Here is an 18,716-nt window from a genome sequence, read left to right on the forward strand (position 1 = left end):
ACTGAACGCGAGCCCGCGAGCTCAGGTGGGATTAATCAGGTCTGATGGGCGCGCGGAGCCTCGCGGTGCTGCTGAGGCCTTCGCGGACCGGCCCGGGCTCGGAAATACCAGCGCTGCTTTTTGTTTAACGTCATGTTTGTGTTATTATGTGACTGGTTGCTGATGTTTTACTTGTGTTTATAACACGGAGCGACGTGTCAGTGAGATTCACGCGGGGACAGCAGCTTCCAGGCCGAGGACAAGAGGCGTAAACAATGAAACAGCAGAAACGCGCTGCTGCGTGACTTTAAAGACAGCTCTACTCTCAATCTGCAGTACAAGTTCTTAGTTACTCTCCGACGGGGACCCGTGACGTCACCTTTCTCTCTGGTTCCGTGATCAGCTGATGTTCTGCAGGAGAACCTGCGCTCAGCTGTGTATGACGTCACGCTGCGGTTCCACCGTGACACCAGCAGGTGGCGGCGCAGCTCTGACGGTTTTACACCCTCACGAGAAGAAGAAACGGCTGGCTGTGCGCATGCGTGTCTTGGCAGCTTGCAGTCCTTGCGGTACCGGTTCGGCTCGGCTCGCTGTGATCTGGATGATGAGGCTGCTCCTGCGGAGGCTCCGGCCGCTCAGCGGGACGCCGGGCTTCCTCTCCGCCGCCTCAGAGCGCTCCTTCAGCGGCTCACCGCCGCCGCTGCCCGCCGCCCGGGTCCGGAGCGCCTTCGTGGAGTTTTTCCGGGACAAACACGGACACCTGCCGGTCCCGTCCTCCCCGGTCCGGCCCAGAGGAGACCCGAGCCTGCTGTTCGTCAACGCCGGCATGAACCAGGTCAGTACAGACCCGACCCGGTCCGGGGGTACCGGGAGATTTCAAAATAAGAGCCTGTCAGAGGCTGACTGCGGATCGATTAGACTTTATTGATGTTTCGTTTTATTGAATATTTTAGTCCAGATTAACAACAGTTGTCACACCTGTGCAGGTAAACACAGATGGCGGGGGAGGAAGTGGTCTGCGTATATGTCCTTCTGTGTGTATGTTTTATTGTGTGTGCGCGCGTGTGAGAAGCACTTTTTTTAAAAAAAAAACCTTGTGATTTAACCAATCAGAGCCTTCTCTCCATCTTTGTGTGGCGCTCACAGTTCAAGCCCATCTTCCTGGGCACAGCGGACCCTCGTAGCAACATGGCGTCGTACCGCCGCGTGGTCAACAGCCAAAAATGCGTCCGAGCCGGCGGCAAACACAACGACCTGGATGACGTGGGCCGGGACGGCTACCACCACACCTTCTTTGAGATGCTGGGAAACTGGTCGTTTGGAGACTATTTCAAGGTGGGTCCCCTTCCTGTTTTCTTTAAGGTGGGAGTTTACTTCCTGTTTAAAAGAGGCTCACTCTGCTCTGTGTGCACTCAGGAGGAAGCGTGTCAGATGGCATGGAGCCTCCTCACAGAGCATTACGGGATACCTGCTGACAGGCTGTATGTCTCTTATTTTGGCGGTGATGCAGCAGCAGGGTTGCCAGCGGATGAGGATACACGGAACATCTGGCTGGAGATCGGGTAGGTGCACATCTGTCTGCAGCTGGGGCCGCACTGCTACAGGTCAGCTGACCCTTGCTGTCCCTTCAGGGTCCCCACCCACCGTCTGCTGCCATTCGGACTCAAGGACAACTTTTGGGAGATGGGGGACACGGGGCCCTGTGGTCCCTGCACCGAGATCCACTACGACCACGTCGGTGGGCGAGAGGCGGCGGCGCTCGTCAACGCTGACAGCCCAGAGGTGGTGGAGATCTGGAACCTGGTCTTCATGCAGTACAACAGGTACTGTACATGACTCACCTAGACCTTTTAATCTGCCTGAGACCACTTTAGTCCACATGAGACTACCTTAGTCATAAGATAGTTTCAAAGTTTAAAAATCAAAATATCAAATATCAAACGAAGAACATGAGGAGTGGAAGAGAACGGGGATCAAAAATATTTATTATGCCTCACATAGAACTGGGAAAAAAAGAGGAGTGGCCATTCTGATACCAAACAAGCTTTTGAGTTTACTGGAGAACATAAAGAGGGAAGATTTGTGTTGGTGAAAGGGAAAATGGAACAGCAAGACGTCACGCTGTGTAATATATACCGTATTTTCACGACCATAAGACGCACTGTGCTAAAAGGCGCAGTCTCAGTTATGTGTGCCATTACTGTATTTAACACACACATAAGGCGCACTGGATTATAGGGCGCATACAAGTACCGTATGCGTATTTAAAAATAAAGCGGGAGCAAACCTGAGTTCGGTACCTTACTCACATTTTTATTACCAGTAATCGTCATCATCAACAACACACAAGCATACAAGTGTGCGTATTTAAAAATAAAGCAGGAGCAAAACAAAGTTTGGTACTCACATTTTTATCATCAATCAAACCCATGGAAGTCCTCATCCTCTGTGTCTGAATTGAACAGCTGCGCTAAATCTTCATCAAACATGCCAGGTTCACTGTCTTCACTGTCAGAGTCACTTTCCGTGCCGTGCGGCTCCTCGGAAATGATGCCGGCTTTTGCGAAAGCTCGAACAACAGTGCCAGCAGACATGTTAGCCCAAGCATCTACAATCCATTGGCAAATTGTGGCGTAACTCGCCCGGCGCAGGTTTCCACTCTTGGTTAAACTGTGGTCTCCATCGGTCATCCATCGCTGGATGTGTTTGTCGCCGATGTGTTTGCTGCAGTAGGAGCGGAAGATGGCCAGCTTTTCCTTATAATCCGCTGGAAGTTGCTGCGCTACCGTAGTCCTGGTCCGGATGGAAAAATGGCACCGTTTCATAAAAAGTGAAAGTGAAACTGCTTTTAGCCGAATGGTGACCGTCGAAACGCTTCTCCCGCTCGTTCTTTGCTCGATGATCGCCTTATGTCCGCGGAAACTCAGCTGCGTCTTCTTGACCTGCCGGAGCTTGTTTTCCAGCTTCCTCCACTTGCGAACCATCGATTCATTAATCTTAAATTCTCTCGCCGCTGCTCGATTTCCATGTTCCTCCGCGTAGCTGATGGCCTTCAGTTTAAACTGTGCTTCGTAAGCGTGTCTCTTTGCCATTTTCAGGGTTGTTAAAACAACGATGTCCTGCATAACGCACATACCTGTTCTTTTATACAGGTATGTGCAATAAAGTCAACGCACACACTTCACCCTTTAGCGTTCTCATGGTGTTCTCTACTACGTCCTCCTTACAACACACAGGGCGCACTGCGCTATAGGGCGCGCCGCACTTTTTGAAGAAAATCTAAGACTTTTAAGTGCGCCTTATGGTCGTGAAAATACGGTATGCACCCCCTGGTAGTAGTACAGGGTTCTTTAAGGAGATATTCAGGCTTATTGCCGCAGAAAGTGTTGGAACATGTATATGTGCAGGAGATTTCAATTCTCCATCCAAAATGGGATACAACTAGCCGAGACCGGAGGGGAACTAAATTAGAGAAACAAGTATAAACAATGCTGAGTTGGGGCTTATAGATATTTGGAGATATTTACACAAAAATGAACGCATTACATTTTATTCAGCGAGACGTGATATGTACTCGAGGATTGATTATTGTTTTACTTTTAGTAAAGATCTCCACAGAGTGAAGGATTGTTTAATAGGACAGAGATTTATCTGATCATTCGGGATTACTATGAGGATTGGGTTTAAAGCTAGCCCCAGAAATATGGCGTCATTTTTGTGCCACTATTCTGAGCGCACGTAAAAAAAGTTTGCAGGTGCAAGTGTTTCATTTTGAGGAGAAATTTATTTTGAGCGAAGAAAAGCTGAATTTGAGTGAACAAAATTCATTGCTGCGTGCAAAAACTGTATTTCAGTGTTTGCTATTATCCACACACACACACACACACACACACACACACACACACACACACACACACACACACACACACAACAGCAGCCCCTCTCACTCAGTTTTTGCATTTGCGCTCGCTCGCATTGTGTCGCTCGCGCTCTCAACATTTCTGCCCGTGTGCGCTCAACTCTTTCTCTACACCGTTATATCTGTGCCACAAAACCAGCCAATCACAGACTTGGATGCAAAAAAATCTGATTGGCTGTTTTGGTCTCCAATCAGCTCGAAATGACGAAATGCAATATCCCAGAATGCATTTGGTCCAAAACTCAAAGGAAGCAGTGGCGGAGGGACACAGAGGGGCGGAGTTTGAAATGTTACTCTTTCTGGGTCACAAAATAAACTTTTAAGATATTTTCATGTGAGAATGTTTCTGTGTAAACTTCAAATATCTGCTCGACTCATCAAGACATCACATATTTGCATAAGTGCTCTAACGTTTTTGGAGATGCCTGTTACCCACCAGCTGACCGGGTGGTCACTCGGGTTAAACATAATATAAAAGGCTGAACTGACAAAAAATCACCGACTACACCACCAGGTGTTACAGCAAAAACCATAAAGCCTTTGAACTAAAACAAACGCTGTTGTGACGGTGATGTACACTGTGTTGTTGGTATATATGTATGATTTGTATCACCTTCATGTTTCCCTCTCACCACATATCCAAACCGACATCATGACCAGCAGCTAAAGCATGCCTTAGGGGTAAAATTATTGCAAAATGTGCAGTCCTAAAGAAGGTGAGAGCAAAAATTGGAGCAACTGCACACCGTTACAAGGTGCCCCCGTGTGTTGGAGCAGATGAGGCCGGTTAAACAGGAGATCCACAAAATTTTAAGTGAAGAAATTGAAAGAAAATTAAAATATAATAGACAACGGTGGTATGAGGCAGGACCCAAAGCTGCTAGGCTATTATCATGGAGACTCAGGAGGCAACAACATTCATAAAGTTCGAAATCTAAAAACAAATAAGATAACTAATAAACTCGAAGAAATTCAGAGCGCATTTGAAGAATATTACGCTGAGCTATACACACAACCGGGTAAAGCGGATCGTGGCTCAAGAGTTGGGAGTTCGCCTTGTAATCGGAAGGTTGCCGGTTCGAGCCCCGGCTCCGGCAGTCTCGGTCGTTGTGTCCTTGGGCGAGACACTTCACCCGTTGCCTACTGGTGGTGGTCAGAGGGCCCGGTGGCGCCAGTGTCCGGCAGCCTCGCCTCTGTCAGTGCGCTACAATGTAGCTGCCATCACCAGTGTGTGAATGTGTGTGTGACTGGATGTGTAAAGCGCTTTGGGCTATATAAATACAGGCCATTTACCATTTACCATAAGATTCAGAATTTCTTATCCAGCTTAGATCTGCCATTTATAGGTAAGCAGCAGAATGAAAAACTCGTCAGAGAAATATCAGCAGAAGAGCTCAACATTGGGATCTCAAAACTCAAGACTTTTAAAGCCCAGGATGTGATGGATTCCCACCAGAGTGGTATAGGCAGATGAGGGAACCCTTAATCCCACTACTAAAGGCCTCTTTTAATTACACTCTGAGTGGGGGGGCGCTCCCACCATCGTGGTGGGAGGTGTATATCTCTGTCATACCAAAAGCAGGGAAGGATAAAACTGATCCCAGATGTTAGAGACCTCTTATCGTGTTAAATATAGACTACAAACTATTTGCCCTGATTTTGGCTAGGAGGTTGAGTACATTGATGCCCATGCTGGAGGATCAAACAGGCGTCATTGGTAACAGACAAACACACGATAATATCAGAAGGGCCATTCATATTATTGGCCAGATACTTAAAGGGAAAACTGGAACAGTTCTCATTGGGCTTGATGCGGAAAAGGCATACGATACGGTCAGGTGGGAGTTTCTGTTTCATGTGTTGAAGAGATTTGGGCTATGTGACGGGTTTATTCAGTGTATAAGAATGATTTATATGTCTCCAACAGCGAGGATCAAAGTTAATGGAAGCCTTTCAAATCGGATAACACTACAACGTGGCTGCAGGCAGGGCTGCCCGTTGAGCCCGCTGCTCTTTAACCTTTTCATTGAGCCGTTGGCTCAATGCATCAGGGAAGACACTCGAGGGGGTTACAACGGGGATGGCGTGCTGGTAACACTAGGAAACCTGGAAGAGGGAATTCCTCTGCTATGGAAATACTGGAAGAATATGGCAGACTGTCTGGTTATAGACTAAACATTCAAAAAACTCACATCTTGACGTTCTTTTTTTAACCCCTCAAGACAATTGGTAGCAAGATATAGATTCGGATGGCATCAATCTCAAATGGAGTATTTGGGGATCCTGCTGACAAAAGACCTTGCATTGTTATATGAAGTTAATTATAATCGGGCGAACAAGAAGATATATGAAGATCTGGAGAGGTGGGGTCTGCTCCACCTCGATCTGGGCAGCAGAGTTAGCGATAAAGATAAATATCCTCCCAAAGCTGCTATATTTGTTTGCAGCACTTCCACTGGAGGTTCCAGCAAAACAATTTAGGGAGTGGGATATGCATTGCTCAAGATTCATATGGGGAAATAAAAGGCCGAGAGTGAGATATGCAACAATGCAGCTGCCTGGTGAGCGGGGGGGCATGGCTCTACCGTGCTTTGAGGATTACTATCTGGCAGCCCAGATCAGACCTCTGTGCTGGTGTAACTCTAAGTTTGAGGCAAAATGGAAGCACATTGAGCTTTCTTTGATGGATTTCCCAATACAGTCTGTTCTGGGGTCTCTTGAGAGTTTGCGACAGGCATATCAGATGCAAAATTTATGTGTAAGTTTTTCCCTGAAAAAATGTGCAGATGTGATTACAATTCTTTGTGTTAACTCATTCACTGCCAGCCATTGGCAGTGAATGAGTTAAACCCATTGACTCATTCACTGCAATTGACGGCTATAGACGTCAATGGCAGTGAATGAGTTAATAGGGAAATAGGGTTGCTGGGATGGCCAGCGTATCTCCCACGCTTCCTTCCAGCATTGTTAGAACATAAATTCAGGGAGTGGTCCAGGCATGGAATCACTGCGATCTGTAAGATAGTGAAGCATGGGGAGCTGATCAATTTTGAGGACGTGTCAGATTTACGAGATCGGCAGGGAAGATTTTTATCGTTACCTACAGGTTCGGAGCTTCTTCCGGAAGGAAATTAGAATGCTTGACGCAGATGCTAGTGGGGTGATCCAAATATTTGTGGATGCTTATGGTGAGAACCTTATAAGAGGTACTATAGGCAAAGTGTACAGAAGTTTCATATCTATGAAAAAGAGCTCAACAACATATGTCAGTCATTGATTATATAAAGCACCTCGAGGCATAAATTCTTTAACATGGCGAGATTTTGGATGGCAGAATTTAAGTAGATTCTTCATCACACCAAAGCAGAAATCCAAAATAAGTGGTTCAGGCGCTTCGAGGGAGTGCGGGGAGGTCGCTGCAGGTTGCTTCCATGTCTTCTGGTCATGCCCTAAACTGAAGACCTTTTGGGAAGAGATAAATACTGGTGGATGTGCTTGAAGTAACACTGGACTTCTCCTTTAGTACCATGTACCTTGGGAAAACTCCTGAAAATAATTATGGTTGCATGCAAAAAGGCGATTACTAAATGTTGGTTGCAGACAAGCCCCCCCACACGGAAGCTGGTCATAGACATTATTAACGTAATCCATCATATGGAATAGATTACCTTCTCACTGCAGCTGCAGAGGGAGAAAGGAGAGAGACTTTGGGAAAGATGGGATCGTTACACTTTAACGTTCTCAAGAACCAGACGTTTTGATCTCAGTTTGTCCATTTATTCCGTAACACAGGCAAACGGGCCGTTAACTCAGGGGAGAGTGCCCTCATATAACACCTCACTTCAGCCGCGTACAGTCACACAACAACGAAGACCCCCTCCCTTTCCTGCACACATTAACTCCCTTTTTCCTGCAGCACAACCAAGTATGTATCTTAAAGAAACAACAACAGCGTGCAGAGATAACCAACCTGTCACTGTAAAATAACATTTAACCATCGTTACAATATGTTAAAACTAGAAAGTGATACCTATGTGATGCAGAGGAAGACCCGCGATTTTGTTTGAATGGAACATTACCTGTGTAATATGTGTAAGTAAAACAAGGTGATGTGTAGTTGGGGCTGGGCGATATATCGAGGTTCTTTAAAAATATCGATATATTTTTATACGAGATATAAAATGTGACAATATCGTTTATATCAATATAGTCTATGTTACGTTATAATTATAGTTGTGGAGCCATAGGTTTGCCTCTCTTTCGTCCACTTTTGTCTCTACGCAACGTTACTCGGCCTCGCCTCTCCTTCACTGAACACAGCTCCCCCTCCTCCCCCATCGCTTCGCCTGCAGGCAGCGACAAGCTGGACACGGCAAATCTCCGTTAACGAGTTACTGCGCATCGCCCCGTGCGTGGGGCTGGACGGCGTCAACGTGCTAACAAGCTAACCACGCTAACGAGCTAACCACGCTAACGCCATGCATGGCCTGAAATCCTTTCATTTTCTCAAAAGTTGACAGCGCGCCTTATGTATGAATTCTGGTTGTGCTTGATGGCCGCGAACCGATTTTATGTGCTGCACGGTGCTCAGCAATCTGTCAAAAAATGTTTTAGTACAACTTTGCTAAGCTACGGAGGCTTGATGGATTGTCGGAGCATTACGGCTACCGAGGAGCCTCGCGGAGTGATACGTACTGTGCTTCCTTTTTTTTTTCTCTCTCTCTTTTTTGTGTCCTGTTTGGATCTTTAGCATCAGAATTGTTGTCTTAAGGCCAAGAAAGATGCCAAGCGGATTTATTTTACCAAGTGGATCATCATGGCCTTGCCATATTGGTCCATTTGATTGACCTTTATTATAATTATGAATTTATTTTATTTTCAGTTGCTACAAACGGGACAGACATGACTGGGGGATAGGACAGGGAGAAAGAATGAAAGAAAGAGAGGGAGAGAAAGAAAACCAAAGGGGAGAAGAGACGGTGAGAAGGGGGGGAAGAAAGAAAAAAAAAAAAGAAAAAAGAAAAAAAACACCTGGGTCACCTGTATGGAGAAAAAAAACAGAAGAGAAAGCAAACAACAAAGAGCAACATAATAAAAAAAACGGCACCATCACAATAAACTAGCTAGCAGTAGATATCAGTAGATACTAAATAATAAACGATATTGTGCAGCACGCAAGATAGACAGCGCACAATGTGCTTTGAGGCAGCAGCCAAGAAAGCTGTAGTCCGCGTCTGTGAATACCCGTGTGTACACCTGTGTGCATACCTGTGTGGATCAGCATGCTTGCATTCCAAAGGTTTCTCCATGTAACGATCTGCTAGGGAGTGTGGGGAGCCACAGCCCCGTCCCCCAGGGTATGAAGCAGGTATGGAGGAGATCAAAACTCCAGACATCCAGAGGCCCCCAGAACACAAGAGACCAAGGAAGACCAACAGAGGGGCAGCCGCGCCACTGTCCCAGAAAGAGCTGAGGAGAGTCCCAGATGAGGGCTCACTCAGCAGCCGCGGAGCAGAAGCCAGGGGGAGTTGCAGTGACGCGCCCGTGAGCTCCGCCGGCAGCCAGCTGCGCCTGAGTGACCGAGCCCCAGGCCGAGAGGCCGAGGGCACCCCACCTCCGAAGTGGCCCGAGCGAGCCCCAGGCTCCAGGCCCCGATAAGCGGCCGCCAAGGAGTGAGCCGGTGTGTACCTGGACGCCCATCCCCGGACACAAAGAACCACCAACGCACCGACACCTGAGGGAGTCCGCCACTGGCAGGGGAACCTTGGAGGGCCTGAGATGTCCCCAGAGAGGTGGCGTCTGATACCCAACCTGACATATAGACACAGACATACAGGCACACACAGACACAAACATCCATTCCCACCCTCATGCTCTCATATACACTTACTCCACACTCAACCAACGTGGAGACAGACATAAAGAGACGTTGTACACACGATCACACTCCCCAAGCGTACTCTACGAACCGGGTCTAGGTACCCTTGCCCCTGGGGGGGGGGAACTGCACCCAGACCCAGGTGGTGTTACCCTTTTCCCTGCAGTGGGGGGAGGCAGACCGCCCCGACTCCGCAGCAGCAGGGAGGCCCCACACTCCAGACCGCAGTCGGACGGCCAACTCCTCCTCCTAGCCCCCCCGCTCCAGCAGGCCGCAGAGAATGGGGGTGAGAGAAGACTCCAAACCTCCCTCCACCCGCTCATTGTAGTGTTGATGCATGTGTGTTCTAAGGTGCATTTAAAACCCAGGAGGGCATGGAGCTACCTGCCAGAGAGCAGCAGGTAAGCGCATGGTCCCTCCTGCTAGCCCTCAATGTCTACGTGTATTTAACATTGAGAGGTGGGCAACGATGCCAGGGGTGGGGTGTACACCCTGATGGTAATTTGGAGTCCGTGTATCGTGCCCACCCCCAAGATCCTATATGTATGTGTAATGAGAGTGTGAGTAATGTGAATGTCTAAGTTGTGGGATAAAATTGAGGCAGAGGCAGCCAGAAGGGGACGGGGGGGTGGCCTCCTCTGCACCCTGGTGACATACCCCTACTCCAAGGCCCTGCATGTGTGGGTGGTTGTGGTGGAGCGGGAAGAGGGAGGCAGCTGGAGATGGGCAGGGAAGGAAGGGAGGGGCAAGTGACCCCTCCCTGGGGCCAGCTCCCCCGCTGACCTCAGTAGGCACCCCCATACTCCGCGACCCGCCAGGGAAAGGGGGCCCAGGCCCATCCAGACCGGGGCCCAGTGCAGCAGCGCCCCCCGGCCCCACAGAGCCTGGCACAGTCCACCCAACCCCACCACAGAGAAAACCAGGCTGAGATCTTCCTCCACCTCTCCTGTATCTCCCCCTCCCACGTACGGTGCTTCAACGTAATATTACCGTACTGTGTGTGTATGGCAAACTTTAAAGCACTGGGCGGGCCCCACACTTTGGGAAGGTCTGCTTTAGTCCATGTGTAGTTACTTTAGTCCATGCGTAGTTACTTTAGAGTCCATGCGTAGTTACTTTAGAGTCCATGCGTAGTTACTTTAGTCCATGCGTAGTTACTTTAGAGTCCATGCGTAGTTACTTTAGAGTCCATGCGTAGTTACTTTAGAGTCCATGCGTAGTTAATTTAGTCCATGCGTAGTTACTTTAGAGTCCATGCGTAGTTACTTTAGAGTCCATGTGTAGTTACTTTAGTCCATGTGTAGTTACTTTAGAGTCCATGCGTAGTTACTTTAGAGTCCATGTGTAGTTACTTTAGAGTCCATGTGTAGTTACTTTAGAGTCCATGTGTAGTTACTTTAGAGTCCATGTGTAGTTACTTTAGAGTCCATGTGTAGTTACTTTAGAGTCCATGCGTAGTTACTTTAGTCCATGTGTAGTTACTTTAGAGTCCATGCGTAGTTACTTTAGAGTCCATGCGTAGTTACTTTAGAGTCCATGCGTAGTTACTTGAGTCCATGCGTAGTTACTTTAGAGTCCATGCGTAGTTACTTTAGAGTCCATGTGTAGTTACTTGAGTCCATGCGTAGTTACTTTAGAGTCCATGCGTAGTTACTTTAGAGTCCATGCGTAGTTACTTTAGTCCATGCGTAGTTACTTTAGAGTCCATGTGTAGTTACTTTAGAGTCCATGCGTAGTTACTTTAGAGTCCATGCGTAGTTACTTTAGAGTCCATGTGTAGTTACTTTAGAGTCCATGCGTAGTTACTTTAGAGTCCATGCGTAGTTACTTGAGTCCATGTGTAGTTACTTGAGTCCATGCGTAGTTACTTTAGAGTCCATGTGTAGTTACTTTAGTCCATGCGTAGAGCACTTCCTTTGTCTTGAATCTTGGTCCCATCCCGTCTCAGGGAGGTGGACCACAGTCTGCGGCTGCTGCCCCAGGTCAGCGTGGATACTGGGATGGGTCTGGAGAGACTGGTGAGCGTCCTGCAGGGCAAAACCTCCAACTATGACACAGATCTGTTCACACCGCTGCTGCACGCCATCCACCAGGTATGCCGGCACACACAAGAGCACACACAGGTGTCCTGCACAGGTTGTCATGGTGACACGTGTACCATGTCCTCAGAGGTCGGGGGTGGAGCCGTATAGGGGCAGGATGGGGGCGGTGGATGTTGGTCAGGTGGATCTGGCCTACAGAGTCGTAGCTGACCACGTCCGGACATTATCGGTGTGCATCGCTGACGGAGTTTACCCGGGCATGTCAGGAGCCGAGTGAGTCACCTACCAATCAGCTGTCAGCGTGACGCCAGAAGCAGGCATCTTATGTTTACCTGTGTGTGGGTGTCAGGTTGGTGCTGAGGAGGATTTTACGGCGGGCGGTTCGGTTCTGTGTCGAGGTCCTTCGTGCTCCCCAGGGAACGCTCGCCAGCCTAGTTCCCACCGTCGCCGACCTGCTGGTAAAACGCCATCCCATAATGCCACTGAACTGACATTATTTTGCATTTTACAGTAAATTGAAGGCTGTTTTATCGATTACCTGGTTTCTGTTGCCAGGGTAACATTTATCCAGAGCTGCACCAGGAGACAGACCGGGTGAGTTTGTATTATGACCTCTGACCTCATCGCTCCTGACTTTCAGAGTCAGATCATGAAAGTTGGGTCACGTGATATAGCAGGAAATTGTCATCAGATGGTGTTTGTCTTCCAGATTGTGGACATCATCAACGAGAACGAGGCTCACTTCCTGTCGTCTCTGCAGCAGGGCAGCAGGCTGATCGAGCGCACGCTTAGCAGGAAGGACTACAAACATGGAGTCTTCCCCGGTCAGTCCAGGTCCAGACTCTGACACGTGAACACACCTCGTGAACACACCTGAGTTAATCAGGATGTTAATGAAGCCTTTAATTAACAGTCTGAGGTTGACGATGGCCTGAGCCGAGCCCACCTGTTGGGCTCAGGTGTTCATACCTGGTTAATTATTTCCTTTCTTCCGGCAGCCTCAGTGGCTTGGTCTCTCCACCGGGACCTGGGCTTCCCTCTGGACCTGGTGGACCTGATCCTGGAGGAAAGGGGGGTCCATGTAGACCGCCAGGAGCTGGACCGCCTGATTGCCGAGAACCAGAAGGTGGGGCTTAATTCACTCGTCTTAATCTGGAAACAGTGAGGGCTTTTACTGTGAAGGACAGAGAAGGCTGCTTTTATTCTGAAAAGACAAAGGTTTTCATTGCCTACTGGAATGAGATCCACACACCTGTCTGTGTGTCTCAGGTGGCTTTAGAGCTTCAGGCAGGTGACCGTGCCCAGGTGACACTGGACGTCCTCAGTCTGACGGAGCTGCAGCGTCTTGGCGTTCCTCACACCGACGACAGTCTCAAATATGACTACCGCCTGGCCGAGGGTCGATACGGTATGTTCCACCTGCACAGGTAACACACCTGAGCCTCGGTGGTCAGCTAATGATGTCCACATACTTCCTCCCAGTGTTCCCACCGTGCCGTGCGACAGTTCTCGCACTCTACGACGGGCAGGCTTTGGTGTCGGAGGTCTCCGAGGGTCAGCGCTGCAGCGTCATACTGGACCGTACCTGCTTCTACGCCGAGCAGGGGGGCCAGTCACATGACCAGGGCTACTTCACCCTGTATGAGCTGCAGGTCAGCAGGCGCCTCCCTCAGTGCATCGTGAGAAACATTTTTGTGTCCCTATGACTCCACCTCTTTCCTGTCTCTCAGGACGTGCTCTTTCCTGTGGAGGCGGTGGTCCGGGCGGGGGGCTACGTGGTCCATCGGGTCACCGTGGCCGACAACCTGAAGACCGGCGACCAGCTCCAGCTGCACCTGGATCAGGTAAAAAGCTGGGTTCAATTGACATTTAAAGGGGCAGTTCACTAAGGGCCAGAGTAACGGTGTGTGCACAGCCCAGCGCTCCCACACACGGACCGAACACGAGCAGCATGAAATCGGAGCTGTGGCATCAAAGTGCTTGATTGCAGCTTCGATTGCTCTCAGGCCGCTGTCGCTCTGAAGCTCAGTTAGTTCGGTCTGAAGGTGAAACAACAATGCAAAAACCAGCAGCACGAAAAGTTCGGCAGCAAAAAACCTCGACTACTCAACAGCGATGGAGACGCTACGGTCATCTGAACGGAGAATCTCGGGCTCGCTTCGTTAAATTTGTTGAGCCGCCACGTGTTGGCTTTAAAGCATCTGTGACCTCTGTGTCAGCGTCCACAGTTTGATATCAGTCACATCACTGCGGCGACTCTTGGTGGGTCGATCTCTCTTTACGTCTTTTACTTTAGGAGGAAGAGAAACATATTTGAGCACATTAAACACCCACATTTATTCACATGTGGACCCGATGCTTTGGACAAACGGTGATGGCTCCAAAGTCGGGCTGGGATCATCTCTCCGCTCATCACATCTAACCTTCAGTTTAATCAGACCACAATTCTGTGACCACGATGAACAAAAGCGGTGAGAATTCTCGAATTCCTCCATCAACCTCAAATCCTGGACGAGTGAAACAGATTGATTCCCTGCGACGCTGACTCGAGGCACCGCCTCCTCCAGAATTGCCTTGGGTCTGGTGGCGACTCTGTCACCTCCACCTGTGCTGATCTCACTCTTTACCGTCGGCGCTGTGTCGTGTAGCCGTGTTCAGTTTCTTTGTTGCTGCCTTTCATGATTTGATCTCACCTTGTAAGAGTGTTTCTTGTTTCCTCTGCTGACTTCCTGTTTCCTGTTGGGGTTCCAGGTGCACAGGCTGTCCTGCATGGTTAAGCACACGGCCACGCACATCCTGAACTTCGCCCTGAGGAAGGTTCTGGGTGCTTCGGTGCAGCAGCGAGGCTCGCACGTGTCGGCCGATCGCCTTCGCTTCGATTTCAGCGTAAAGGTCAGGCCGCCATTCGTGAGCCCGACAATGGCGGCATGGTGCAGGCCGCGCAGGTTCTGATGCGTCTGTGTGTTGTCCTCAGGGCTCTCTGAGCGTGTCACAGCTGCAGCAAGTGGAAAGGTGCGTTAATGACATCATCTCAGCCAATCAGATCGTTCACAGTCAGGAGCTTCCCCTCCAGAGAGCTCGCGGCATCAGCGGCCTGAGGACAGTGGATGAGGTGAGCTCAGACTTCGCATTTTGGGTCACCTGCTGTCTCACCTGCTGTCTCACCTGCCACCGTCACCTGTTTCTGCAGGTGTATCCTGATCCTGTTCGGGTCGTGTCAGTGGAGCTGCCGGTGACCGAGCTTCTGGACAAACAGTCGGACAGACAGACGTCTGTGGAGCTCTGCTGTGGAACGTGAGTCTGTGCTCACCTGGACACAGACACACACACACACACACAGACAGCTGAACGGGCTTGTATGTGTGTCTATCTTATTGAGGACCTTCATTGACATAACCCTGACACTAAAACCACATTTTGAGTCTCAAAAAGGCTTCAAACTTGTGAGGACCGGTGTGTGTGACTGTTGGTCCTCATGAAGATAGCTAGACAGGCACACACACAGGCACACACACACACACAGACAGACACACAGACAGACACACAGACACACACACACACACAGACACACACACACACACACACACAGGCACACACACACACACAGACACACACAGACACACACACAGACAGACACACACAGACACACACACAGACAGACACACACACAGACACACACAGACAGACACACATATCACACAGACAGACACAGACAGACACACACACAGACAGACACACACACAGACAGACACACACACAGACACACACACAGACAGACACACACACAGACAGACACACACACAGACACACACAGACAGACACACACACAGACAGACACACACACAGACAGACACACACACACACACAGACAGACACAGACACACAGACACAGACACACAGACAGAGACAGACACACACACACACACACACAGACAGACACACACACACACACACACACACACAGACACACACACACAGACAGAGACAGACACACACACACACACAGACACACACACACAGACAGACACAGACAGACACACACAGACAGACACACACAGACACACACACACACACAGACAGACACACACAGGCACAGACAGACACTGGCACACACACAGGCACAGACACAGACAGACACACACGCCCCTCAGGTTAAAAGGAGGTGAACATGCTTTAAATAAGAAACCAGGGGATGACGTCACAGCAGCCATTCCATCTTTTATTTACAGTTATATTACAGCTGCCATTAGTCAGGATAATCAGATGTCATGTGACCTGTCATTGTTTGAGAGGTTAAGTTTAACTAGCAGGTGTAGACGTGTCACCTGGCGCTCTGCCGGCCGTCTCTGTGTTCAGTCACCTGCTGCAGACCGGCGCCATCGAGGACCTGGTGATCGTCTCTGAGAGGCAGCTGGTGAAAGGAATCAGTCGGATCGTTGCCGTGACGGGACAGGAAGCGGCACGGGTCAGTGAAGTCATGACATAATGATTAGGTGGAATAAAATGAGACGTAGCTCTTTTAACACTCTGTGCTCTCAGGCTCGGGAGGCGGGGCACGTTTTATCTCAGGACGTCGACTCGCTGTCAGCCAGACTTGGACGCTCCGCCCCCTCCTGCCTGGACACTGCCCAGTGCTTTTCCAAGGAGGTGGGCGTCCTCTCAGATGTAAGTACGATGACCTGTCAGTCAGAGAAGCCACGCCCCTAACAATCCAAACGTTATAGAGTTTAAACAGGTGAGTTATAATCAGCAGAGGAAATATTATCTATAGACACCCAAACAGTTTGTGTATGAGGCTGTGGACTGACCCAGGAACAGCACACGTCCCAGCTTCCCGTGTGAGCCTGTGTGCACTTTGACCCTGTGCTGTGTCTCCCAGGCTGTGGATAACACCCCCATCCCACAGTGGCAGCGCAGAGAGCTGCAGAGTCGACTCCGCGCTCTGCAGAGGACGAGCAACACCGCCGTCAGGAAACTGGAGACCAGAGAGGTGAGCACGCCCTGAGACGCACGCAGGGCTAATCAATCAGAGCTGATTACACCCCCACCCATTGGTGCTCTGCTGATGATGTCATTAAACCCAGGTGATTTACGTGTGATCCACCTGACTGTGTGATGGGGGACAGTTTGAGTGTGTGGCTGCTTTGACACTCTTTTCCCATCATGCTTTTCTCAGGCGGCAGTGCAAGCTCAGGCCCTGCAGGAGAAACACGGAAGGACGGAGCTGCTGGTGGACTTGGTGGAGACCAGCTCTCTGTCAGTACGTAGAGACCGTTCCTAATGAAGCCTCACACACTTTAAATTCATGCTTTTAATCCCTGTTCAGTTTGATTCATGCAGCACAAAATCACAGAAGGTGCCTCAAGAAGCATCCTACCACTAGGTGACAGTGGGAACGAAGAACTTTCAATTCAATATATTTATGCAGCACCAACAACAGTCGCCTCACAGCGCTTTATACTGTAAGGTCGACCCTACAATAATACAGACAGAAAAACCCAACAATCATATGACCCCCTATGAGCAGCACTTTGGCGACAGTGGGAAGGAAAAACTCCCTTTTAACAGGAAGAAACCTCCGGCAGAGCCAGGCTCAGAGAGGGGCGGGGACATCTTGAGCCTGGTTCTGTCGGATCACTGAGGTTCTGCTCTGATGTGGTTCTAATGTTTCAGGTTCTGATGAAGACGGTGAACCAGCTGAGCTCCACTGCTCCTCTCAGTCATGTGATGCTGCTCGCTCACCAGAGGCATTCTGGCAAGGTTTTGTGTGCCTGTCAGGTTCCCAAGGTAACTACCATTAAGCAGCCAGGCTCCGCCCACTGTGATGTTTGTCTTAAATGTGAGGCTTAACAGGATGTGACATCAAAAAAGCCGTTCTTATTTAAACAAAGGTGTAAATGAAACTCTGAGTTTGTTAATTCTGAGATCAAACTTTTCTGCTTCCAGGAGACAGTTAAATGCTCAGTCAGTTACCGTGGTAACAGTGCTCTATTGACGGTAGCTTTCTATCACTAAAACACGGTGAACATTCTCAGAGCTGTTTGGACAATGTCTGATCAGGAAAAGGAAGCGCCTAATTGACCGCCCCTTCCTCTGCAGGTCTCGCCATCCCTCGTCGCTTCTGATTGGGCAGTGGCTGTGTGTTACCACCTCAACGGGAGCGCCGGTGGCTCAGAGGTGGTTGCCAAGGGAACAGGAAACAGCAATGACATCACCAAGGCTCTGAGGTGGGCCAAGGAGTTCGCCTCCCAGAGAATGCAGTGATGATGTCATAAAGAGACCCTCTTCTCATTGGATGATAGGCTGAGGCGAACTTTTTGAACACATGAAGTTTGATTTCAAAGAGGACAGACAGCCCTGCTCTCGATATTCTCTTTATTGTGAAAGGTTACATTATGAAACACTCAGCTAATCACAGCACAGGGAGGATTAACCAATCAGAAACCAGCACCCAGCAGGTTCATCACCTGGCGTTTCGAGGACCTCAGAGCAGCGACACGTTGAGCCACTGCAAAGACACAAACACAGGTGTTAAATCATGTGACCAAACACACCTAAATCTTTTCAAAGGTGATCCCTCACCAAGTCTGGGCTTTCAAAATAAAAGCCTGCCAGGGGTGACAACTCAGCTTAAAACCAAACTTTGTTTTTCAGAATAAAGTTTCATTTCCTGAATAAAGCTACGACCCGTCCAACCCATAGATTGGTTATAAACGAGAAACCAGCAGCTTCACATTCACCTGAAATTCCTGTTGTGAACAGGAAGTAAACATGTAGACTTTCTAAATAAGAGTCTCAGCAGCTTTAAAGGTGTCCTGCAGAGGTGCTGTGTCTTTGTTTTGGGTTTGAATATTAATAAAAAACTTTGTTCACCGTTTTGTCATTTCATTACACTCAG

General features: G+C 49.2%; 1 protein-coding gene across 3 annotated transcripts; it reads left to right on the top strand.

The window, feature by feature from the left end:
• Nucleotides 1-385: 385 nt before the first annotated feature.
• On the top strand, nt 386-18,622 carry aars2 (alanyl-tRNA synthetase 2, mitochondrial (putative); the record flags this gene model as incomplete). 3 transcript variants are annotated; one of them, XM_080880599.1, is made up of 22 exons in its annotated part: nt 386-814; nt 1,126-1,314; nt 1,396-1,541; nt 1,611-1,802; nt 11,725-11,869; nt 11,946-12,091; nt 12,168-12,276; nt 12,374-12,412; nt 12,528-12,642; nt 12,817-12,944; nt 13,088-13,226; nt 13,301-13,470; nt 13,549-13,662; nt 14,570-14,710; nt 14,793-14,930; nt 15,009-15,112; nt 16,175-16,283; nt 16,358-16,483; nt 16,698-16,808; nt 16,995-17,078; nt 17,492-17,605; nt 17,918-18,622. In XM_080880599.1, the coding sequence occupies 22 exons, from the start codon at nt 386-388 to the stop codon at nt 18,080-18,082; spliced, it is 3,153 nt and encodes a 1,050-aa protein (XP_080736725.1). In that variant the 3' UTR covers nt 18,083-18,622. The 3 variants fall into 3 exon arrangements, 1 of the variants encoding a protein (XP_080736725.1); XR_013971435.1 differs by lacking the exons at nt 17,492-17,605; nt 17,918-18,622 and having other exon boundaries at nt 16,698-16,902; nt 16,995-17,080; XR_013971436.1 differs by lacking the exons at nt 16,698-16,808; nt 16,995-17,078; nt 17,492-17,605; nt 17,918-18,622 and having other exon boundaries at nt 16,135-16,283.
• Between the last annotated feature and the right edge of the window lie 94 nt (nt 18,623-18,716).

This window comes from Rhamphochromis sp. 'chilingali' (assembly GCF_963969265.1).
Source record: "Rhamphochromis sp. 'chilingali' genome assembly, chromosome: 4".
Classification (NCBI taxonomy): domain Eukaryota; kingdom Metazoa; phylum Chordata; class Actinopteri; order Cichliformes; family Cichlidae; genus Rhamphochromis; species Rhamphochromis sp. 'chilingali'.